This window comes from Folsomia candida, unplaced genomic scaffold (genome assembly GCF_002217175.1).
Source record: "Folsomia candida strain VU population unplaced genomic scaffold, ASM221717v1 Fcan01_Sc001, whole genome shotgun sequence".
In the NCBI taxonomy this organism is placed as follows: Eukaryota; Metazoa; Arthropoda; class Collembola; order Entomobryomorpha; family Isotomidae; genus Folsomia; species Folsomia candida.
Genome location: NW_019091193.1, coordinates 14,031,545 through 14,057,707, shown reverse-complemented (window position 1 = coordinate 14,057,707; position 26,163 = coordinate 14,031,545). Strand labels below are relative to the sequence as shown.

The 26,163-nt window shown below is 38.6% G+C and overlaps 1 protein-coding gene across 3 annotated transcripts; it reads right to left on the bottom strand.

Moving 5' to 3' along the window:
- Positions 1-3,318: 3,318 nt before the first annotated feature.
- On the bottom strand, positions 3,319-25,882 carry LOC110853667. 3 transcript variants are annotated; one of them, XM_022101978.2, is made up of 7 exons: positions 23,395-25,882; positions 10,340-10,784; positions 6,512-9,434; positions 5,016-6,004; positions 4,830-4,922; positions 4,430-4,565; positions 3,319-4,230 (listed from the first exon to the last, which is right to left on the bottom strand). In XM_022101978.2, exons 2-7 carry the CDS (start codon positions 10,611-10,613, stop codon positions 4,167-4,169), a joined length of 4,479 nt encoding a protein of 1,492 aa, XP_021957670.1. In that variant the 5' UTR covers positions 10,614-10,784; positions 23,395-25,882; the 3' UTR covers positions 3,319-4,166. The 3 variants fall into 3 exon arrangements, with proteins under 3 accessions (XP_021957670.1, XP_021957678.1, XP_035715262.1); XM_022101986.2 differs by lacking the exon at positions 23,395-25,882 and adding an exon at positions 21,516-21,897; XM_035859369.1 differs by lacking the exon at positions 23,395-25,882 and adding an exon at positions 11,279-11,463.
- Positions 25,883-26,163: the final 281 nt, after the last annotated feature.

The window sequence follows — 26,163 nt, the reverse complement described above, 5'->3', positions numbered from 1 at the left end:
CCTAATGAGACCCTGTATTTACCAAGAAAGGAACAACAAGAGTTTGATTCTGCAGTTTAAAATTGAGAGGACGCTTGGATTAGGAACTTGAAAGTAAATGGTGATAATAGACAGAATAAGACACTTAAATAAATACATCTTTTATCATGCGTCATATCACCACGTTTCAAAGTCTGCTGCATCATTATCGCATCGTCACAGTCACCAGTACGATACTTTGGAGTTTCGAAATCTTGCTACTTTCTTTCATGAGCGAAGAAGGTTAATGTTGTACAATGTTATTGCTTCTACTTATTCTGCTTTAATACCATTAACACCAAGTACGACAAACTATTACATCAGGTCTCATTCTAGAAGGTAATACATTAGATTTGTTTGTGTTAAAGTGAGACGATGTTCCCCATACGCGATACTAATACAACTGTACTAAAAATAAACCTAACTCAATTCATACAAAATTGTTGCCTTCTCTGAATGTTATACCTTATTTTTAGTTAAGTCTGTTTTTGGCCATTGGGACGTCCACCAGTCTGCCTGCACCATGATAAAGTTAAAGTAAAACGACAGAGAAAATTGATAATAGTTCGGGCTGTGTATCCAGCTTTTGGTGTAGATTATTAAAATCGCCTCACCATCACGAATGTAATTTTATTGTAATTATAAAAGTCCTGGGACTAATTGGTTGTCGGGAAAATTATTTTTACTGCGTGTGAATATATTCTTCTTAATACTTACCTTAAGGAGTTCATTTTCAAGGTGAATTCCCATGTGACGATAATAATGACCGACTAGATAAAAATAATACTTGATATGCTAGATATTAATTGCCCTCCTCATTTCCATTTGTGCTGCTAATTTCTTAGAGATATTCATGTATCGTACAATAGCTGATTTACTTAATCAAACAACTCATAACTTCATAAGCCAAATCATCCTTAAAATATGTATGCTCCTTTACGATTATAAGACTTATTATTCTCTCTTGATTTGAACCACAACGCCCAGCATTGTCTAATTTTAGCTGTACACAGTTTATCGAGACTCAATTTCTCTTCCTCATTGCTTTAGCCACCATTCATCTGTGTGAATTATCATAGATTTACATCATAAAATTGTAGACAGGGTAGCGCAGTAGGATCAGTAGGATGACAGTCTCGTGAGTCGATTCGTTGATTTGAAAACATTCTTTTTTACTTTAGAGTAACAAAATCCTCAAATTCAATGTGCTCATAAATAACCAAATAAAAATAATTTACTGCAATTCATACTCGACATGAATTACATGCACTCTGAAACTTATTGGTCTGAGAATGTTGAAGGTCACACTTAACAATTTATTTTGTCATGCAATATTGGACGCGATTTAATAGTTTTTTTTTCTTGTGTTACGTGCAATACGCTTGAAGCAGGTTTAATGGCCAGTTTCCTCATTCTCAGAATTCTCAGGGAATTTTTTTAGTGCTTGGTCGGTCTGTTCGTCATGTTATAAATATTGTGTGTACGTATGTACTTGTGCATATGTATACATGTTTATATAATACTATGTACATAGGTTTAATGTTTTGCATATCTATTCCCCGTAACAATAATGGACAATTACTTTAGGATGTTTTGTCTCCAAACAGATTATACAACAATGCGCTAATTTTTAAAGCTTGACATCATTCAAGGAAAGAGGAAAGTGAGACAGATTGGTGAACTCTTTGACTATCAATTTCAGAAAATCACACAAAATGAGACAAGTCAACTATGTAGGCACTCAAACGGTAAAACTTGAAGCTAAACTTTTCCGTCAAATAGAGAGCGCTGCAGTCTTATAATGCTGAAATAGACCTGCAAGAAATGTGTGTTGGGGTGATTTGGCATGACACCAATCTCTGGATAAAATGAGACAGGCAGCGATTATTTTGGTAGTTTTATTTATATTCAGTTTTGCCTTGTATGAAATATTTCTATCAGCTCAGGCCCCAATAACTATTAATTTTGCAACCTGAGAAAGATGTGAATTATCCATTGACTGTCATTTTTAGCCCGAGTCAGGGCTTATGGAACCATCATGTCCGTCCGTCCGTCCGTCCGTCCGTCTGTCCGTCTTACGATAACTCTCGTTAAACTCATCCTATCGACTTGAAATTTGCTACACATGTAGTATGGGGCAAATGAGGAGTTAAGTTCGAAGATGGGCGAAATCGGTCAAGTGGTTGACCAGTGGGGGTCATATAGGTGGATGGGGTATTATGCATCAAAATTTCAAAATTGTCATAGAAGGCAGAAATTTGGCACTGAGGTTGCTAATGGTGTCTAATGAAAGAGTATGAATTTAAGTTGGAAAAAATTTTATTTTGAAAGACCCTAGGGGGTGACCCATACTGATTTGTCAAAATCGTCATATCGAGTTGAAATTTGGTAGATAGGTTGCGTATGGGGTTTAAGGAAGAACATTAAATGAAATTGGTCAAATTTTTTATCTGGAGGGACCCGAGGGGGTGACCCATATCGATTTTTGAAAATCATTTAATTGAGCTGAAATTTACCATTGACGTTTCTAATAGCTCCTAATGAAATAATATGAAGTTAAATTAGTAAAATTTTTATGTGGAGCGATCCTAGGGGGTGGCCCATACCGATTTTTATAAATTGTCTTAAAAAGATTAAATTCGGTATGGTGATACTTAATGGTCTCGTATGGAAGTATATCAAGTTAAAAGCGAACAAAGTGGAACCAGAGTAGCCTAGGGGGTGACCCATACCGTTTCTAAAGTAGCTATTTTAAAAATTGGTAACTGATATTCGAGAAATTGGTCATACTTGAATTGGCGAGATGAGAAGAAATAAAATTAAAGTGAAAGCTATTCATTTCGTTTTCTATACAGTTCAAAAAGGCACGCAAAAAGGCAAATAGGCAAATAGGAACAAATAGCAACAAGGCTGACTTTTTGCACACACTGGTCACCCCCATTGGTTTGGAAAACGGGCGTAGACGACTAAAAGTTGGCGTGGTCCTGCAGGGTTAGATTAGCTTAATAAATGTAAAGTAAACTTTAAGATTTTTTTGCCAGGAGGACCCAGTGGGGTTTTTGGAATTGGTTAAAGAAGCTGCAATTTTGCAGCGACGATTGCGAATAATTCGCAATCGACAAAAATTTCCCCATAATGACCGGTACCAACTACTATTAGTAGTTGGTTTGTACCGGTCACTTGACAAACATTTGGAAGAGGACTCTGTCCCTGACTCGGGCTATATAAACACTGCACACTGTAGGTTTTTAGGAAGTAACAATCAAAAGAATAATGCACAATAATGTATGTACACAAGGCTTGTTTACAAAAATGTATAAAATTTATTGACAAACAAAAATTGAGAATGTATTATAATAATACTAATAATAACAAGTTATCGTTAATAATGTATTTAGTGTACGTGTAAATTATTTTTTTATGTCTAGCATTGGTGGTTTTGGTTCAGGGATCAACTTGTTGTGCGGTAAAATCCTATAGTAAAAATTATAAGCTTGTCAATAAGTTCTTTAAATACTACTTAAAATGCCGACATAAATAAATGCCTTAAACAAAATAGTGAAATTTTCATCCCTGATAAATAATTAAATATCCATCTTACAATTAGTGCGATTAAAAGGTAAAACATGTTTTGTATAACATTCCGACTAGAATGCAAATAATTCAAGCGGCTATTCTGCGATTTTCGAGAACAAAACACAGACGATTCATGAAGTATACATACTAAAAAATAAAAGTTTCTTTCCTCAATAAAAGTAAAAATTTTCTTCGCAAAGGTAACATGGTTTTTAAAGATACGTAACATGCATAATATGCATGCGCATACCAATTAAAACAAAATTGAGCATTTTAGTGATTTTTCTAACAGCAAGGCTTCTTATATATATTATTTTACCTAAAATACAAAAGTGTAAATTCTTGGGCGTGTATGATGTCATCAATTTTTAATAGCTCCAATGTGTAGTGAGCTATTCTTCAATTCATGGTGGTTGACCATCTTTGTCTGTGATTGGAGATTACGTTAAGCATCGTTGTTGATGAATTAGCACCTCAGCGATTTTTTGGTAATAGAGTGTGTTGACTATCCATGGAGAAAAACGGCTGCATAGAGCGACAATTGCCATAATTTGAGGATATAGTGTGAAGGGTTAGCTTTTAGTGTCAATGTACTCAATACTTTCCAAATCATCACAAGACTTGGACTTTGGGGACCTGCAAAAACATTAAAAACGCCTGTGAGATAAAATAAATCATGAATTATTTTATTTGGCACGTGCTCAAACTACTTGTAAATCCCTTAAAGTAGTTACTCCATCCGAAATATATGGATTTCTCAAGTACTTATATACTTCGTCAGGATCGGCATTGGACACGGAGAAGAGGTTCACACCATCATTCATAAAACACTTACTTGGGCTTCCCCACACTAGGTCTCCGTAAAATGTGAAGCACTACGGGGCCCGTTTTTATTTTCTTGAAAACTCCGATGGCTTCTGCATGTGAAAACCCATGGAACGACTCTGCATTCACTTGTAGAATTTCGTCTCCTACAACAAAACAAAGAATCCTTGAATCTTGGATTGGTCCGAACATTAGAATGCATGCGGCATGAACGAATATACGGATTCTATTGTATTCTATAGATAAAATCGATTTATTTCCTATTCAACAATTCAGAATGAAATGTACATAATATGCAATATGGAGAAATATATGTTTGAACACTAGGAAAATGTGCATTGATTCAGCATACATAATTGAAGGCCCTAAAAATATATATAGAGCAAACGAAAGAAAAAATATATACTAACCTTCAAACAGTAAATTGGTCTCAGCTGCCTGTCCAGTGGGGAAGATGGTTTTTATGAAGATTCCAAGGTTCCCCTTTGGCGAATCTCGTCCTCCTATTTAGAGTTAAATTTCGAAATATAAAATCGACTTGATTGAGATTCGGGTTAATGAGAACGGACTGGTTAATGTTTTTTTACGTGTATTACCGACAATGGAAAATCCTAAACTCTTCTTTCCTGGCCCCTTTTCTAGGACAGCAGTGATAATTCTGAAAGTAGGAGGAGGCGGAGGATGGTGGTTGAGGTTGGATGACTTTGATTTTGATTTTCTTGGGAGAGTACACAGATTTGTCGTTGTCAGGTAGTAATTAGTACTGGCATTGTATTGAGCATCTGCCTCTGCTTGGCTGTGAGGATAAGGAAATGGTCCGTGTCCAGAGTTCATGGCATCATCTGCATCTGTATTGTAGTAAGTCAACGTGCTGTGTCGTCTATTCTTTTTATTGAAATGCAACGATTGATTGGAAGATGGAAAATTGCCCATGGGTGAGGAGGATGAACCCATTGATTGAGCAGGATCAAGAAAATTGCTGGAGCAAGGGGAGTTGAAAAAGCAAGGTGTAATTGAGATGGAAGGCTTGTGGATCGTGGGACTGTTGGGATATTGCATATTGCCAACAGCAGCAAACCCTTGATTAGTTTTGCTTGAAACATGCCCACCATGGAACGGAATGGGATTGTTCGGAATGGCATAAGCATTATATGGCAACTGATTTAATTCATTCAGCAGAGAAGTCATTGGTGACTCAGTTTTTCCCCCCATTGTTCTTTCCTCTTCATCGTCTTCTTCTTTGATGCTGTTGGTAGCGACGGTCCCACCGCTAGTTTTCACGGTCTTTTCGTCCAAGTGAGAATTATACGTTCCATAAAAACTTGGGTGGCTTTGGCTCATGGGTTTAATTCCTACTGGGTTGGAGAAATCTCCCAAAGTTATGTCACCACCACCATAAGAAGAAGAAGAGGTGGGGGTGCTACACTCGGCCGTATTTATTGCACCACGAGCTATCAACACTTCCAACTGAGGACAATTAAACGCTACCGAATTTAGTACAGCAGTCGCATCTTCACATTTCATTCCTCGGATTCGGGTTGCATTCAGGTTTACGATCTCGTCTCCGACTTCAATTCGCCCATCACTGTCAAACAAAAGGAGATGAAATTGAATTAATTGAAAAGAGGAGCATTTCATTTCAATTTCGCATTGTCTTTTATGCAGCATTCAAGCAACTGATCTTTTGAAAGGGCAGCACGCAACAAACGGCAAGTAGCAAACTGCATACAAACCACCATAACTCCCTTTTTATTATGACCATCTCGTCGAATAATATTTGAATAAATAAACAATTTCTAGAACCAGTGTTCCAGCAGGACATAGCTAAGGTTGTTATGTTGACTGCCCACACCAGACAAAGTGCATCACTTTCCTAAACTTTGAACTCTATGAAAATGCACAAGAGAAAGTTTAAATGCACCGTAAAACTGGATTCCTATACTACATGCTTGCAGTCTCTCTACTACCCTTCTTATGCTGCGCAAAGTGCTATATTGAGTGAGAGAAATGGACACGCACTCTTTGCATGCATGTAAAGCAAAGTTTCAATCCTATTCAATTTTCATCACAAAACGAGACTGAAATGTCGTACCGTTGTGCAGCTGAGGCTGGGTGAATATCTTTCACTTGATGTTCCACGGCCCCACTCTCACCCAAACAACTGAGCAACGCTATTCCCAACGGCTCATGAGGATCCTTTGTTATGTGGAACAGTTGAAACCGTTTCCTCGAGGTTGAAGGAGGAGGAGGTGGCAGATTTCCATAAGGACTGCTGCCACTCGTCGTGGTGGGGAAAGCAGGATGATGAGGATTGAACGTGTCCTTGTGCAGATACGTCGATTGGGCAGAGTTGGAAGTGAATGGAAGTGCACTTTTACTCATGGAAGTGCAGATTCGAAAAATTTCTTTGCTCTCCATCGGAATGCAGCTGCCGAGCTTCCTTGTGCGGATGTGTGGCTGCTGATGATGGGATTGAGAAGAGGACGAAGAAGCCCTACTTTCACCGCAGGAAATTGGATGAGTCGCAGAATCCGTTGATGACATTTGAGGAAAAGGACACGGAGAAGGTCGATCTGCGTAACATCCATCAACATTTTGACTTGCTCTTTTGTAAGAGTGTAAGGAATCAAAGGGCGATGGTGGTGGTGAGTTGGTGCCAGTTGTTGAGATCAAACTGTGTCGTGCTATGATGGCGTTCGCTAAATCACTCTTTCTGCGAACAACGGCCGTTTTGGACTTTGTTATTTTAAGCTCGGCATTGTGTCCCATTGCGTTAACACCGATCCAGCCTTCATTTTCATTAGTATGACCCAGTTGTTTATTACGGTCTTCAAAAGTCCCCTCGTCTATGCCAGAACAGTGCATTTGTAATTTTAATTTAGCAGCCTGGGAGTCGGATTGCAAAGGTGAGCTCGAAGGTTCACTGGAAGATCCACTGGAGTCAATGGTTTTCGATTCACCAGAGTCATTAAAATTCAGGTTGGGATTCCCCTCATCTACGTTCTTTGCATTATCAGAATCGTACCCAGATTCGTTGGAGGAAATGTAAGTAGATCCTCCAGACAAGGTTTGTGTTTGTGTCGTCGTGGGACCTGATCCCACAGAGGATGGTGAAACTTTGGGGTGACTTTGACATGAGACGACGACGGCTGAAAGGTGACAAGAGTTTGATGGCTCTGCATTCGTATTTGCATCACCAGCAGGATTTGTGTGCTGCTTATTAATCTCAATTTGCCTCGTCGTCGTTCCTCCTGCTGCTCCAAGGAGAGTAGGTTTGCTCATGTTCTCTAATGTCTGTTGCACAGACCTTGATTTTCCGTTCTCATCATCGTGATGATCAACATTATTATCATGGTAAAATGATTGTTGAACAGTTTGAATAGAGTCCAGCATTTCACAGCTGTTGCTGTTGTTGGAACAACCACCACTTTTTATGCTGCTGGTACTGCAGCCATTTTTTGGCAACAAGAAGCAGAAAGACGAAGAACGAGAAACACCTGTCTTTTGCTGCTGCTGCTGTTCTGTTGTTGTAACTTTTTGATTTTGGAACGTTGTTTTAATGGTGCAATTTGACGCTGCTGGGCTATTGCTCCTGCTCCTGTGACTTTTTCGCCCTTGCTTGTTTGCTTGCTTGTTCTGCTGCTGTTGCTTATTAGTGATGGTCCCACAGAAAGAAATGGGCTGTTTGGCGATGAGATTTGTTCTGAGTAGGATTGCTTCTCCTTTGGACATTGGACTCTGGTCACGAATCAAGAGTTTGGAGGACGACTGGGATTTATTATTTAAAAGACTTGTCTTTGATTTACTCTGCTCTGCTTGTTTGCACAAAAAGTTATTATTATCAGGAGCGAGTTTAAGATGAACACTATCACTGCTCAGGCTGCTCACCAGCAACTTTGGAGGATGTTGATGCTGTGACTCTTCTTGCAAAACAGACAATTTTGAGCGGACGAACCCATAAGGAAAACACTTTTTATTAGCTGAGGATTGTGGGGTCGTTACGTCATTTCCTACAGAGGCAATGTTATCTAAGCTCACTGCTTTCTTGGAGGGAGACCTAGTGATGGGAGAGGATGGTGAATAAGCAGTCGAATAATAACATGGTGACGCACCCAACATTAGCATTTTTCCTTTGTTTCCCGTCCCACTGTGAATTTTATTATTATTTTGGTGGTGGTGGTTATTTGGGGAGAAATCTTTAAAGTCAATGTCAGCGGCTGGATCGTCCCCTGCGACATACGAGGGCAGCGTCGAGGTGGAACAGCTTCTAAAGAGTGGGGAATTATTATTGTTTTTTAATTGTCTGTTGTGGTCTGATCTGGTCGGAAACTGTAGTTTTTTGTCTTTGACTTCGCCACCTTCATGTCTTTTACTCGCATTGTTGTTGCTCAGTCTGGCAGGACTTCTGCCAGCTCTGGACAAAATCATTCCTTTGATGGACTCCACCCGGTCAACGGCTTTAGACTTTGGTGCTTTAAGAGTTGAACATTTTCTTACGCAATGTCCTTTCGCATTCATATAATACTCATCATCGCCGGGATCCTTATTTTTATTCGAGTGGAGAAGAAGAGCTCCCAAGTTCTCCTCGGAAGAAGACGGCTTCCTATAAAGACGTCCGTTGAGAGTTTTGCTTTTAGCAGCATCACTTGAAAGAGCCCTATATCTCTCCATGTCCCCCTTAGGATTAACATTTCTGCCAGGATTATTCCCCTCCCGATGATGGTCTTCTTGATGGGGTATTGGGTGATGATGATTAGGACTTAGGAGAGCATTACCCTCGCTTTTCCGGTGGTGACGTTGACGATCTTCTTTATTACTGTGTCCCACACCCAGAGAAAGACGCCATTGCCTTTGACCTCCTCCTCCTGCATTTCTGGTGGAACTTTCTCTCAACTTGCCCGATCCATCAACAACCTCCACACTTGCAGTTAGTTCACCTGCTGCATTATTCGAGTTCTTGAACTGGTTCCATGTTTTTCCCATTTTCCGTCCCCATGTTGCGAATCCGTTTAACCCTGTGAACAAAAGAGACACGCTTCGTCAAATAATATGGTCTGCATGAGCATGTAGATACGTACATTGCAAAGCAAGAATTCAAATGCGCTTCAACCGGACGGCACCCGTTGCATCGCGTGCAACACATCCTCCTTCCCGTCATAATCATCATCATATTATTATTTCATGAACATAATATTATTGCAACCGGTTACTCATCCGCATATCGCACGCCGCCTTGTTAAATTATTTCGTGTCTTTACACAAGTGCAGGGTAATCTTAATAATACGTTTGGGAATGCCCTATCAATTAAGTTGCATGCTTGCTTAATATGTGTACACATGTGGTTTATCTCTCGTATGTACGTCTCATACTGGTTGTTTTATAGATAAACACGCTCACACATGGAATATCATTAAGTTGAAGTACTTATTATTAAAAAAAAGTTATATTTTATTATGACTCATACTTATCAGTGGTTTTGATAAAGCCCTGGAATATGTTATTTCGCTGCACTTTATTTACAGCAAAAACTTACATGTTGTTCTTCTAAATTTATTGTGTGTTTAACAAATGTGAATCATGCAGTTTTTGTGTCATGTCATCTTTGTGGTTCCACGAGCATTTGCACATATACATGCACATAGTTGTATACATGTGCTACTCTGTTTCATTAGGCGCCGTATAATAACCTTTGTACATTGATAATCTAATAAATTTTGAAATTCTTAAATTGGGAAAACTACTAGTACATACTTTATGCCTAACCAACTTAAACGACGTATGTACAGATAGTACCTAACATGCAGATGGTATGTACATAAATACATATGTACACAATGTGACTGACAATGTATCATCTCACGAGACACGCGTTTTTGTAATATAACCACAACCATAATTTTGTAAAAGTATTGTGCGTACCTTTCTTGACAGGAGATTTGGGACTTCCGTCTGACCCAGAGGCAGTCTTGTTGTTTTTTACCCCCTTGAGATTGAGATGAAGTATTTGTGGACGCGTTGTGGTTGTTGAAGACTTGAAAATGGAATCATTGCTTTGACTTTTTCTCACGCTTTTTCCAATACTCGCACCACCACCGGCAGCAGCGGAATCCAAGGGCTGCAGTGGAGAAAGGCTAACCAGACACGCGGCAGCTGCTGGGACGGTTCTCTCAGTTTTTCGACGGAACAATCTCATGGTGAGTTATAATACGAGCTTCCTCAGACTTTCAAACAAACCGACGTCGTCCGTCTCAATTTCGCCGAGATCCACTTTTTCCTCTCCTTGATTCTATCTAGGCTGACAACTCTTCTTCTTCGTTTCTCGTCTTCAAACTCGGCAACCCAAACTCAAGCATTCTGGTTTGCCCTGTTGGTGACATAATAAAACGCAATATTACACAATGTTCAAAACCACGCACGACAGAATTTCATTTTCCTCCCTGCAAATGCCCAGCTATTTTGACTAACTTTCTTCCTGTGAAAGCAACTTTTCTTGAGTTTTCATTATTAAAATTCTACCTGAACAAGTCCTACCAAGTTTTACAAATTAAACCTCACACTTATTCAGAATCCAACCTAAAAGTCAACGAGATCACGATCTGGTTAGTTAGCTGAAAGGAACACTGAGTTGTAAATTAATAAAACCACGAGTAGCTTTGAATGTATATCACTCAGCACATAGCCAGAAATTCTGCTGCTTATTTAACTAGGTGGCTTACTTGGATTTTATTTTGATTTCGTTCCGAATTTCACCATTGTTCGAAATTCCATTCAAATGTGAAAATCTTTACAGCACTGAACTGACTGTTATTACGTGAACAATCCAAACAATATTTGCTTTGCCTTGACTTCCAAACTTACCCTTCTAAATTTTGACACCACCACCAGTCGCTTCCCCTAACATGGCAAAGCTATTAAATTGCCCAACTTATTAAGTCAGTCAGTGAAGCAATTCAGAGTAAAAACCATAAAATTTGCCCATTCGGCTCAACTTAATTGTGACGGCAGTTAATTCCGAAATCCTCAGTGATCCTGTCCCAAAGCCAAACTAACTGCCTTTGTGCGTGGTGCAATGTTTAAGGGCCCCAAACCAAATAAAGGAAAAGAGTAGTAATGATCATTGACTGATAACAATATCAACAATATATTCCACTGCGTTTGGCTCCACTCATATACCCCGTGCATACGTACATATGTACATACACACGTACAGGTCCTGGTCTCTATCACTTCCCTTATTAACCTGGTATAATTAAATTTTACTCCCCTGCTATTTATGTGTATGTAGCCTCCTGACATTTGAATTTGTACGCACCCTCGATTTAAGATCAGACATCCATGGTTGGCTATATATGTATGTAGCAGTTGTAGAATGCACAGAATTTCAGAGTGAGAAGTTGTAGGATTATGTACAAGGTTTTATTGTGTAAAGTAAGGTAATGAAATATTACAATGAGCAGAGGGGCAGCAGCTTAAAGAACATAATTTCAATTGCATGGATTGTGATGTTGTACACTTCTCTAGTGCAGAATTAAAGTTGGTGATTATCAGAGCGTTTTATAGGGCACTATGGTCAGGTGTTATGTTATTATGGTCATACTTGGTTGATGTAACCATAATAATGCCAAAGTCGCTATGTGTGTATGGCAAGTGGTATATTAGGCTATGGGCCTTGGTTCAGATATCTATAAAAGTGATCTTTTACTTTAAATACTCGGGAAACCACTGATACGAAACCTTCTGTTGCTTATATTTCATGCAAGCTCATACATACATATATTCTCATGATATGAATGTTTAAATAACATAAATGCCAGTGCTGAGTCGAAATGCAAGTTTCTCTTATGAGTATAGAAAATTCCAACAGTTCCGTGTCCAGGGTTTTGACAAGTATATGAAAATATAGATTCTTGAACTCTATGCGTTTTAATAAATGAAATGTCAAAAGAAATGACCGTTTCACAATTTGGTCCTTTAACCCCAGGACACTTCAAAACATCTGGTGTGAGAGATATGTATCAGGTTGACTCATCTTTTGCTGAATATTCATATTCATATTGGAGTCAATCCTGCATATGAAATGCACTACGTACGTAATCGAGCACACGTTTGCTACAAGGGTGGTAGTAATGATGATCATAAAATTACCAACAACAGTGAAGCACAAGTAGCAGATGATTGCGAACAATGTTTCATTTGCGGCACATTCAAGTGTACCACAACATTAAATTACCCTTCCAAATTTCACCATCCTACAAGGCACCGGGGCTTATCGATCCATCTCTACTGATTCTATCTGGCCGTTCATCCTGTCGGGTGTTTAATTTTTCTACTTCCTATTTCGGCCAGCGGCTCGAGTTGGCTTTTTAATCAACTGCCAGCTATTTCAGCAGTAAAAGCTGAATCAAAACGAATTATGAAATACTCCTGGAAAGGGTCCAACAAGTGCTCGCTAATGTCACAAAGCATGAACCATTATTATTCCAAATTCGGGGAAACAAAATAAACAGAAAGATAGGATTATGTATGATGAACAATACTAAATTGTGTTTGTAGAATCAAATCGTATACACGTTAACATGAAGCATTACATAGTTCATTGTGTGTTTAGAAATGGAGTAGACTAAATAGACTGCAAGCATTTTAATTAGATAGATATTGCATGTCTAAAACCTACTTTGGCATCAGATCTAGTCAATAATGATGATGTCCTTGGATCATGCTAGCAATGTCGCTCGAATAAAATCAGTCTTACAACATCTGCTGTTTGTCACCTACAACACACTCCGGTCGATTTATATTCATAACTTTTTTCTAACAAAAACGTGACAAAAAATAAATTCATGTTTACGACCCAACGATTCATTAGCTCGACGGTTTGGTTAATGAAAGACGGAAATGGAGAAAGCCGGAACGGAAGAAAGAAGCGAGCAAGGAACTATTTAAATATTCATTCATTTTATGGGAGTGGTGGAGACTCATCACTGAAAAATTCTGTCTAGAAAATGTTGCGGTTGGCCGTTGAAGAACAAACTAGATGAATACTGACGATCCGAGTTGTTTTATCCAAGTTAAAATCTACGCAGGATGTACAACGTCCAGAAATTAATGACAATGTTGCAGATAAGCAACTATGTACCAAACGAGTGGGTAGCTCCGTTGTTTTATTCTTCCTTAATTTGTGGTGTCGCTAATGAAGTGGGCAACCGGCGTCAAATTGTGGTCTGTCTTTGACGATTAGTTTTTTTTATGAAATTCACATTACAAAGTAGATGTTTGTAAAGAAGTAAGTCATTCTAAAGGAAGAACGTGTATCATGCATTTAAGCCCTTATATTAAACTTATACATGCATCAGCATAATGTAGAAAAATACAGAAAAGTTTGATATTTAATAGAAGCGGAAGTGGCAATATCTCCATATGTATATTCATGAGGTGATAAGAACTGCTGGAAATTTAAGATCTAAACAACTTCCGACTTCCACAAAATTACATAAGGCAGGTTTTGCTAAAGATTAACGATGATATTCATTCACCAAAAAAATGCATACAAAACTTTGAGAAACTGAGGAAGACTAACTGTACGCATCCAGTCTATGTACGTGAGAATTTTCGCAATGATAACGGAACTAGTTCTCGGTGTGCGTATGAACTAATGAATGAATTTTACTACTTTGTGCAGTGGCCATTAATAAAGGTAACCTTACCACCGACGGTAGCACATTAAAAGCTAATTGTTGGCAAGATGCATATGTACATATGCATTGTGCTATGTCTCAGTTTTTTTTCCTTCCGCCTACCACAACATACCCGCATAAACATTGTAGGCAAGTGCGTACTGCTGCGAATATACTTTTCCCATCAGGGAGAATATTTAGCATTACAACCAGAGTTCATTAGAGGGAAAAGTTTAAGCAGGCGAAAGGGAGTTTCTTTGAGTCATTAGCAGAGCACAGTTAATATTTCACTCGGCACTCTAGACTTCGCACCATCGCAGCTTCCCATCCACTCCCACTCAACCGGCAACCCAAAACCACGCTGGCTTATCTACTTGATACTACAGACCGACTACGTATCGTCCCAAGCCAAGCTTGAAGTTTCTCCTCCAACCAGTTTCTACATATGCGTGCATATACATACGTATATACGCGGTGGGATTGTACCCAGTAAACTTAAGGGTCGTTTTAAATATGGATAGCAAGTGTTGTGGTTTGTAGACATAAAGTCCCGCAGGTTCGTTTTCACTGGCAGTAGGAGGAAAGATGCGAACAAAGTAATAGATGGTCTATTTCAGCTCAAGTGATCCGATATGGTAATGAGGAAAGGTAGCAAATTACCGAGATCCTTGGTCGTTTGCGACAAGTCTTTGGGGTATTTCCAGGTAATAATGATGCCACTACGTTACCACGAACGACCAAGGTCCCTGACATGTAAATGTGTACAAAACGAACCATTTTGTACTATCTGAACTTGGACCGCTTTTCCCTCTAAACCCTCTCTCAACATCAGCAGCGTAGTGGTAGAAGACGTAACTTGGTAGCAAAGTCTTTTAAATATTAATGAGCTCTCCGATGGTGGTTTAAGAGGTTAAATGCAAACCTATAGTACGGAAAACATCACTAAAAAGCTTTTGACGTCAAGAAGGCTTTTCATGAGGATGGGGCCTCTTAAGTTTCATTATTTTTGTCTATGTAGCAGCTTCATTGCTCCACTTGTCCGTAGCGCTTAATGCGCAATCTACCAACCTCCATTATTATTTCGTTTACGGAGATCATCGTGAGAAAGGATGATACAATGTGATGCGGCAAGTGCGGTTGCATTGAAGCAGGAGACTTAAATGACTCATGAATCTTATTCTTCCAACCCTGAAGCCAATCTCGGCTTATAAATGTTCTCACTGCGGATATCCAACCGTTCCTTGCTACCATCCAACCAGCAACCTACATAATAGGCAAGGTGAGTTTCTGGTTCTTTGCTTCCCATCCAAATTATTTCCAAGGGCATGATAGTTTGGAGCTGCTCTGTCTTATTACATATTATGGACCCCATTAAATATCTGCCTTTATGAAAACCTGGAACAAGGACCACGCAATCCCCATAAGTCCACTCGCTCAGTCTGCAGATACCACTCTTTTCCCTTTAATAATAAAAATGTGTGAAGGAATCCTCGCTGTGCGTTCCTTTAATTTTAGTTAAATCTTGCCTATTATGCCATCCTCATGCCTCCTCCCCATGTGCATGCATGTATGAGGAACCTGGTTTGTGACGAGGCTAAAAAACTAAATCTAAATGACTAACAAATAAAAATCCGAGGAGGATAGAAATCAAGTGGGATGTACAGGTTCCAACTTTTACGTGCATGTATGTATGCACGCTGCTGTGTGCTACCCTTTGTTCGTAATTTGTTACATCGATATTTTATGATATTTCAACCCTTCACTTCTTTGTGTGGACCGTGAATGGCCGTATTCAACCTTAATTTTACACCTGGTAAAGAAAACTTTTGTGCAGCAAATGATGCGTTTTAATACGCGTAATTAGAATTTATCTACGGGACCATCTTCCACAATTAGGATATGGGCGAAGGAAAAAAGACCGGAATTTGATGATCAAGTTTTAATCATGACTTTTAAAATATCTATTTTTTATGTAAAAATACTACTTTTTAACTAAACTTTGGACCTTAATACCGACATTGTGTAAATATCAAAACTTGTGGTATATCTCTAAACCGACCGAAGTCATTAATGTATGTAGTTACAAAAATCTGCACGTGCAATAACACTTCATCTATGTGCATATGTATAAAAGTGGAAAATATTCAACCGTTTCGAAAAACCGCCTGTCGCTGCATCATATCATCAAGGAAGCATGCTGTTGAGGATTTTTCTAATATTCTGCAACGTCAATGATGTGGACTTGTATTTAGTATTTAGATACTTCAAGTACCAGCCAAGCAAGATTGTAGTACATACGACTTCATAATCTCATACGAGTAGCATTTATCACAGATGATACATTTCTCGAACTTACCATAACAAGGAAAAATGTGGACAGTTGGTGGCTGCCGCAAAATTCGTTCGTTACAAGTTGTTCAATGAATGATCTTAATAATGAAGAAACATCTGCCAACTCTCTGCAACTTTGCAAGACAAAGGAAGAAATCGAAAGGCAAATATAGAAAAAAACGAGATCAGAAAAAAGGGCAACCGTGAGGTGAGGTAACACATAGAAAGCAAATGTTTTCTGAATTTTTCACGTGTCAAACATGGATGAACGAGCAATTGAGGTTTCTTTTGCAAGAATACTTCCTCTCCTTCCACTGCACGTTTCCAGAAAAGCATCCTTATTCTAAATTCTCTCTGGGAAAGTGGAAATCCAGTTGACTACATAAACTAAAGCGGATAAGATGGCATAGGAAATTGAATTTCATTGAAATATTTGGATCACATATCTGGAGCACACCACATACAAACATATACGTGGACGCAATATAAAAAAAATCCACCTAAAAGACCCCTCCGTTTCTTCCTGCCAACCAAAGGTGAGGAGACGAAAAGGAATAGAAAGGAACTAATAACAGAACTGTCGAGCAAAAGAAATAGTGAGCATCACACACAATAAAATTCCAGTGCCAACTTGTATAACTAGAAATCTGGCGACCCAAAAGTTCTTCATATTTGTGCCATTTGTACCGGCCCATCCGATTAGAAGAACCAAATCATCTACCGCCTCTATCTATAAGTCTCCCGATGGAATGAATAAGGTTCAGATCCACATGGACGTGGCACACAGTGTTGTATCGAATTCTGTTCCATTGACATCAGTAAAGACGGCATCGGTTAAGAATTGGAAGCGATCCGTACTATATGGTACGAGATAGAAAAATCGTATTGGAAGAGATACCGTAAACTTAAATCCATTTAAGGGTGAGGAAGGTGAACGTAAGCTGGATATCTGTATAGGACCACTCTCAATTTCCTTCAATTCATTTGGTGTTATGGAATCGAATGAAATGAATGTATCGTGCACGATGAAATTGTACTTGCATACATTACTGTGCAGAGATGTACACGTTATGCTATATACGCACTGTGAGCTGTGCTTGTGAAAAGAATCCTGAAATTTGGAGAAGATTTGCTTAAATGGAATGCCATTACCCACGTTGGTCCACAAGGTACGGGAAAGGGTGACAAAAAAGTGCATAGAGAACTGCTGGGCGAAGCAACTACGCTTCCTGATAAAATCTCGAGCAGCTCAAACCCGACAGATATGTGGCAATTGATCACATCAAACTGCATTCTTATAAAATTGACACTGATGCGAGATATATTTTATTATTTTTTTCTGGGCGTCGTGTAGAATTTGAGTCGTACAATATTATATGTTTTATCAGCCGGTTACACGCATTCTTCCGACGGTCGTCCATGTAAGTGAAGTATTCCAGGTATGCATGTAAAAGGAATATATTTCCATGCCTTTCACAACCGATCTGGAGGAGCCAAACTTGCGACCTTTATTACTCTTTCGTCATCGAATCATTATTTCCCAAGGCAAGGCCAGACCACGAGGGTTGAAAATCTTTAAATGCCTTCCCCTTAAGCTTTAAGGAAAGATGAACTGAAAACATTACTTTGGCCATTACGTGTGTTTGGACTCCGTTCCCTTGATGGGTGTATGTATATATGCACTTATGTAGGTATATGTACGACATACAATATGCAGTAGCAAAATGCAGCCCTGGAACTTTGAGACTTCTTGAATATCCGAGTTTAACCGTGTGTGAAAGTATATATAATAAGGATTCATTACTTCACTGCTGCTACAACCTGAACTTGCTGCACTGCTAACTTTTACCACATATTTACGTACCTCCGTATATATATATGCGTACCTTCTAGCAAGTGACAATGCAGAGATGCATCCAGGTCATTCTTTTCAAGTCATTTCATAATTTAAACTACCCTATTTTAAATGGCACAGGAGGAACCCTGTGACGAGTCACGGTATGGTGTCCCCACTACTGCCACCACGCCATTATTAAGGAGAATAAAGGATTTATAGCTTTGGGATGGGGTCCCCCATTATTAAATATGATTCACACTGGATGCAATTTTTCTTCAACATCAACAAGATGATTGGCTTCTTGTTCCCCTTCTCGCTCGGATCTCTGATTTTACATTATATTCCTAAAATTTATGTGACCATTTTAGCATTGTCACAGTGAAGGTTAGAACACCTTTTTAATTTATTGCAACTCTAGCCAACCTTTTGCTCAACTTTTATCAAATTCAAATGTCAATGGTAATTTAGTGGATGGATCCCTAGCCGATTACTTCAATCTGCCAGTGTTATATATTCACGTATACGTACATATGTATCTATGTATGCACAGTAAAAGATTGACGACATTTTATATGTAATGACTCTTGTACTTCCTTTTTGAGATCAGAGTCTACAGGGAAATTTATTGGAAATGCAACAATGCACTCATGTGCAAGAGTGAGTGAGTACCATTATGGGTGAACTTTTAGTCAATAATTTTATCCCCATTTTATTGTTACGAAATCAAATTTTGGTGAGGAAACCTTTTTACCCAAAAAATAATAACGTAATTATTCATTTTTAAGGAAATGAAAAAACTGGTGGATGAAGAAACACTTGATGCATTTTTTGCCACATTTTCCTTCCAGCTACGTCTACGTATATGTTTAGATGTGTATATCTAAATAGAGTTAAGTAATTATCTCTATCAGGGCGAATGTTTTTATCTTACTTTACTCATCCCGACCACTGCTTTGCACGAAACAAGCTAGCGTTCAATTTACGAAAGTAGTTTCCCCATTATTCCGAGGATTCATTTTTCTGGAACACGCCCTGTCGACTGCATTTCTATACCACTAACTATTGCATAACTATCCAAGTTGATGGTTGATGAGACGAACGCCTCACTGGTTCGCGGATATTGTGTAAAAAGCCCTGGCCGAGATGGCGGAGATGGATTTTGGAATGAAGAAGAAAAAATATTGTGCAGTTTTCCTTCAGTATTCGGATGATTACCCTCGTGCATGAAATCATTTCATCCTCTTATGGACCTAACCAAACCTAGCCGGTTGGTTTACCAAATTCGTGCATTTTCATGGATGAAGAGGGTGGGCGTTTTGTTTAGTTTACGTGTACGGCGTATAGCGTATGTGCACATGATATCTATGCAGCATGTCATCATCAAGTTTCTTTTTCCTTAAACCAAGTTATCTAGAGCACCGATGTGAAATATAGAGGAAAAGACGAGATTTGAAGAACGGTAGAGCTGGACAAATTGGTGAAACTGCGAGTCATTTGTTCCTGTTCATCGTCCTTTGTTGGATGTGTTGTCTGTCTGCCAATGATGCGTTCTATCCATTCTTTATGAGATTACCGGTCTGAATCCACTTTCTATCTGCGATATATCTCCACATTGGCATGCTACATTATTATGTTTGAAATGCTATCTACTATGCCACGACGTGTTTCGACGAGGGATTTCGTGTTTAGGAAAAGCAAGCTTGGCGACACGACTGACACGGAATGACATTGCACCACACAAAAAAATGGGCGGACCTCAACATCTCATCTTCTTAACTCATTGAGAAAGTGAAACTTACGGCTGATGGTCACTTCAGGAGGATGAGATATACTTGCTATTCTAGGCTCTAGAATTCCGCCACCACCTTCTGGTGCATTCTCTGTGATTGCACCGAGGAGGAAAAAAACTGTCAGCTTTTTGGTAAGTGAACTTTCCCTTGTTGACTTTATCAGCACCAAGGCCGGAAAGATTGAGAAGATGAGAATATGAAGACAAAGTGCTCTTTGTGCACATCACACCAATATCCTTGCAGTCTACTTCGACTGTCTGCTACATCAGGGATATTGATTACATTTTTTTCTGAAACAAAGCCGTCAACCAAAAATGCAGTCCTAAGAATCTGAAGTAGAATCACCAAATGAAATGGCCTGAGATAAATAAAAACCTACCCAGAGAAATTGTCTAAATCGTAATCATTGTACAAATTATCAATTTTTTTCGACACCGCTCTTTAAATTTGTAATAAAATATTTAACCGTTTATAATAAACCCATTTTTTCACTTCTCGATTTCGATTCTACTCAAATGCCCTGTTTTATAGACAAAACTTATCATTCTGATTCTTGACATTGATTAAACTTGGTACAAGTTCAAAGTGTTTGAGCAATATTTTTGGGGTGCTGGATTACGTGTTAAATTGTATGAATTTGCTTCGGGTACTTCATTTTCACTTTACTCGACAAACGGAACAACGAAATGGGGAGAAAATACACAATAGCTTTTGAATTTGGAATGAACCGATTGAGAGCAATTGTGAGAAAACTCGGGGTGGAAGCAGGGTAAATGATTTTCTCAAGACTGCGTACTTGTAAAAAATATGGGAAATATGGATTTGGTCTAATGCATTGGATTAAAGGGTTCTCGGATGTTTGGAAATTGTATTTTGAATCAATAAGTCAACAAGGGTTAGAATTTGTAGAATCGAATCGTATAAGTGGGAAAAAGACGGATAAAATTTGAACAGCCACCGAACAAGGAAAAATATTTATTCCATATTCCCTTAACAAAACTGACGAACAAATGCAGCATGTTAAATCCCTCGTGAAATTGCATCCATGTGTTTTGTAATGTCTTTATTTGAGCTCTCGGGAATGCAATTCTGTGGTTGTTCAAATAAGTTTTCAAGCTACATGCATGTTATTCATGCAGTTTACGAAAATAACAAATGCAAATATTTTCCCGGAGGAATTCGCCCCTATGCAAATACCTATGCATGCATACATATGTTTCAATCCGTTTAAAGTTGGACGTTTGATATGTAAAACTCTTGGCCAAAACCAAATAACAATAATTACTCTGAATACGCACGTATGCAATTGGAATTGTTTGGTAGTCGTGAAAGACCAGTAGCCTGCTGGACTATCTCTTCCTCTCCCTGCATCTCCTCGTGACTTTGTTATTACACTCGCCACGGCTCACAAAACTAATATACAAAGTCAAGAGATGGGATGAAAAACAAATAAAAAAACTGACCTTTGTCGAGGATGTGTTCCAGCTTATGTATTTTTTACAAGGCTTCTTTATTTATTTTCTCCTAACCCGACTGGCTTGAAACGAGTTTTGGAAGAAAAAGACAGGAAACAAGTTTTCATTTAGATCTGAAATCACTTGCTACTTGATTCAATTTGGACAAGCACCAAGACCAATTTTTAAGCTGTATGTATCTGTGGTTCACAATTGGTTCAAGTACATCGTGTTCAGTAGCCAGAATCAGTCAAGTTGCTTTCTCCCCCTCCATCCGCACTTGCTGTGATGTGGTCAGTATTGCACAAAGAAGACTTTGAAAAAAAATTGGAATACCAGTCCTTGTTCACTTTAGCAGCAACTTTATCCGTAGTCCAGCCACTGGCACGCTCTGTAATATATACTAACAGGATGATAAATGACGTTAACCAGACAGGATTTGATGCACCACAACTTCACATAGCGTCCACTCAAGTGCACAAGATGATAAATAATAAATAATATTATCAAGTTGTACACGATATCAAAATCCAAAAGTGAACAGCATCAAACGACAGCTAAATATCTACGCGTTTCATAGACCAATAAGAATTTCTACAGCACGAAGGCGAATTCAGACGACGTAAATGAAAAATTTTCCAAATATTAGAAGCAACAATTTTTCCGCTTCAGTGAAATTAATAAGTAAAATAGTAATCCGAAAAAAGTATTGTTTTTCTCAAACGCAATAATATTGCTGTCCACTAGTCGCCACAAGATTCAACTAAAGAAGACGATGAGATTATGAGATCGAGTTCCTTTATGTTCTGCTTTTGCCCACTGTTCCTTTACTCACTTATTTTTTCACTCTTTTGGTTCACTCTGAAGATTCACGTGTGTCCACCACCTTCTAATGTTACGCTAGACGGCGAGACAAAAAGCCACTTTTCTTCATCCTGAGATAAATTGAGGCAAAAGAGAAGACTTGGAGGCGACTGAGACTACTACTACTCGCTGGAGTTGTAATGTAACCAAACGCCAGAACCTTGGTTGATATCCCCTCCATTATCACGGCCCTAATATCCCTGCATTATGCTGCTGTGTTCAAACCCTCATTTAAATCTGTATTCAAACTTGCGTAACTTTCCTGAATCCACGATGGAAGGAATGGAGAGAAATACAAGGATTCATAAGCAATCATTATTACACTCTCCTGTTTTTTTTATAAACATTAAGCAAGTGCTCAGCAAACATCTGCTGTTAAAAGTTGGGATTGGATATTATTATTATGCATGTTGGATGTGGTTTGACTTCTAATAAACTTCTTGTTCAAATCTCAACTGTTACCTTTCCTACTATTCGCTCACATGTTCCAGGTCTCCTATTATGACTGGTGTTGGAGTATTGTAGCTTTATTTATGCCGTGTCTTGGATATATGATCATGACGTCGACGACTTAAGTACCAGTTCCATGTCCTCGACTGCTTTGATTTTTTCTTGTCCAGAGCCTGTGTCAGTCAGCTCTCTCTCTCACTCAATTTCTCTTCTCGCTGGAGTAAGTGCTTTTTACGAGCATTTCTAGATTGTGAACGCTGAGACCGTATCATCCACCTCGCATTTAAATTGCACTGAGTGGTGTGATAGTGGTTAGTTATGAACTCGGCATGAGATATGAGTGGTGGTGATGAAGTAAGTCATGGAGTTACAAACTTCCGAGTCTCGAGCAGTCGTATATCATTGGTTAAAAAAATTGTTATTATTGTGTACATACATATGAGACCTACGGGGAACAGCTAACGTAACTAACTGCCGTAATTACCAATATAATTATGCGATGACCATTGCTTTTCTATCTTGAGGGCACACCAATGAATGCAACAAAGTAACAAATCGTTAAATACAAACCTACCTTTGTTAAATATTCTTCTTACACTCCAGCCCACGTGCATGGAAGACAATGACAATGTATTCAAAGGGAATCCTTTATCCAGCGTGATGTCCGAATAATAGTAAAGTCAATCAGGTTATGATTTCAAGTCTTTTATGCAAAACAACACGAGAGCAGTTTTTGTCTTGATCCAGAAACACTAGATTTTATTCTGATCACTGATTATTTCTTGGCAATAGTTAAATACGAGTTATGAGCTAATATAGAATCAATCCGGTCCAATTACATGGAGAGAATAGTCTCCAACATGAGTATGTAGCATGAGGAGGATAACTTTGAAACGCGTCCTTCACCCGGACCGAGAAGACTGGAACTGAAACTTGTTCTGAGTTGTTGGGGGAAAATCTTGCTTCATTCCATCCAGCACAGCCCTCCTCGATCCTCTTAAAGTCCGGCTCATCCTCAGAGACGGGAAGGCTGGAATATGTGCATACACCAAAAATGCGTGCACTTTGTTGGGATCATCTTTCTACCTTTTCCCAGAATAATGCATGCCTATAATCAGAATGGATTTTAGGTGATAGGAGAAGGTACTCCCTAGAAAAAAAATGAGCCTAATCCACATCTGGATTATGTATGTGCAAGTTTTGTCATGATATTTAAACAAAAATTAGTCCTATCACTGAACCCACTTGGTAGTTTTGTAATCCAACAAACATATTCTTCCAAGAACTAAATACAAATATGTACAGTGTGCCCATATTTATCTACAAATAGTGACTTGACTCCTCAGTTGCATCGATTTACTTACCAGTATAATAACCATACAGGTTACGGGTACATTTAAATTTAATAGTCTAACTTGCATACATATAACAAAAGCATTGGTCATTTTACATTTCTTAAAATCCAACCTTCGAATCCTAACAGACCATTGTGTGGAGATATGTATACATATTTAGATACATTTGCCGGAAGCCGGACTTTCTGGAGATTCTGTCCAGAATTAATTCAGACTTTTCTTTTTTTATTTCAGGAAGCATTTGCACTGGATGTGCACTTATTTAGCATACACTTTACTCTGGTTGGAGTTCTCATATTCCTCGTATCGTCTGCAATCCAGCCTAACCAGTGAAATAGGCATATGTACTTATGTATATCTTGGTAGCTACACTTGTGTGCAGTGCACTTAAGACTTTGGTTCAAAATCCGAAACCATTTTAACAGACTTCGCCCGACATCAGTCAGACTCGTCGTCGTCTTATCCCAAATGCACACGCGACATAAGGATGGTGTCTCACACAACTTGTAGCCTAAAATCTAGCTGCCCCCATCATATATTGTGGGTGGGTGGGTATTACTGCGTATATGTGTGCGTGGCAAGAAAAGATACTCATCCACTTCAACTCGGATTTCCATACAACACTTACCATATTCGATGTACAAGTGTTCAAACTTATCGCACATACTTCAAAACTGGTGACTCGGAGAACTAGCCAATTTTAGGGTGTCCTTCACAAGAATATATTGCTCTTCAAAACTTCTTATGTCGCGATATTTTCTTCAACCACTCACAATTTCAATGTCGACATGAAATGATCCTCTGCAAAAATATTAGAAAGCTCTCAGGCAGAAAATGACGGGGAGGTGGTCCAGGAAATTGTGTGGTTTCTTGGTGCACCAAAGGAAAACAACTTTCATCACAAGAAGGTTAAAATGTGAAAGCTTGGTCGAGTTCAAAGGTTCTTTCTCGCTGTCACATTTTCTTGAGTCTCCAGGTTTTTGACAATTTCGCCGTGATTTCTTTCCATCCTATAAAGCAAACGTATATTTGTTTCACTTGGCTTTGAAGATCAATGAAGTGTAGGAACGCTATTGAAACAAGGATTGTTTACTTATGATGAGTGGCACTGCTGCAATTCTTCGATTTCTGTCTTTAACCGTTCTTTTGGACAATACGATTAGGACTCAAGTCTTTGCTGAATGTGATAAAAAGAGAATATTCTTCAAGATTATGCAATCTCTGTCGAAGGGTCCACTGGTTTCACAAAGTGTGATATTCACTCTTTATGTATAACAAAAGTGACAGAAATATAACAGCATTGCGTAACTTAACTAAAAGTCAACCTTGGCAAAATTTCAGGACATGCCACTGATAAAAATATGACAACGGTGCCACTATTAATATTCATTGACATTATATAAACACTTTAAGGTCTTAAAACTGAGTATTTGGGTATATTCACAAACTCGAATCAGTTTTTTCTACAACTGAGGACATAAATTGTGGGATTTGGTATTCATTGTCGAACAACTGAAAATTTCAATCCGCTTTCGTCGTCGAATGAACGAGTGACCACAATACGTGCTCCGTTCTGAGTAAGTTCATTTTGTTTGCCATTGTCACCGTGGTACAAACTGAAATGGGATAAATTGACCATTCTTCTCAACCACTGTAGTGAATTCAAGTTGGCTTCAGCACAACTATATTATAACTCTTCATTTTACTGCTGAATCGCTGATGCATTCGTGCATTTTACAATGTGTTTCCACCCCAAACCAAATTTTCCGTTGGTTGTTACGACCAGTGCAGTGATTCAGTTTTTTCTCTATAGATATTTGAGTATACAATTAAGCACCCCAACCTCTCAATATCTCATTGCATATTTATATATCTCGTATGATACGCATCCTTGTTTAGAGATTCATACTGAAGGGGCCGTCGATTTTTAGAATTTCGTTAAATTATTGCTAATACTGATACAAAAGATTCTAATTTGGTTGAATGAT

Coding starts and splice junctions, on each gene's coding strand:
- LOC110853667 (XM_022101978.2), bottom strand. CDS start 10,613: ATGAGATTGTTCCGTCGAAAAACTGAGAGAACCGTCCCAGCAGCTGCC. Junction 4,923..5,015: donor TTTAGGATTTTCCATTGTCG/GTAATACACGTA, acceptor AACTCTAAATAG/GAGGACGAGATTCGCCAAAG. Junction 4,566..4,829: donor GACCAATTTACTGTTTGAAG/GTTAGTATATAT, acceptor GTTTTGTTGTAG/GAGACGAAATTCTACAAGTG.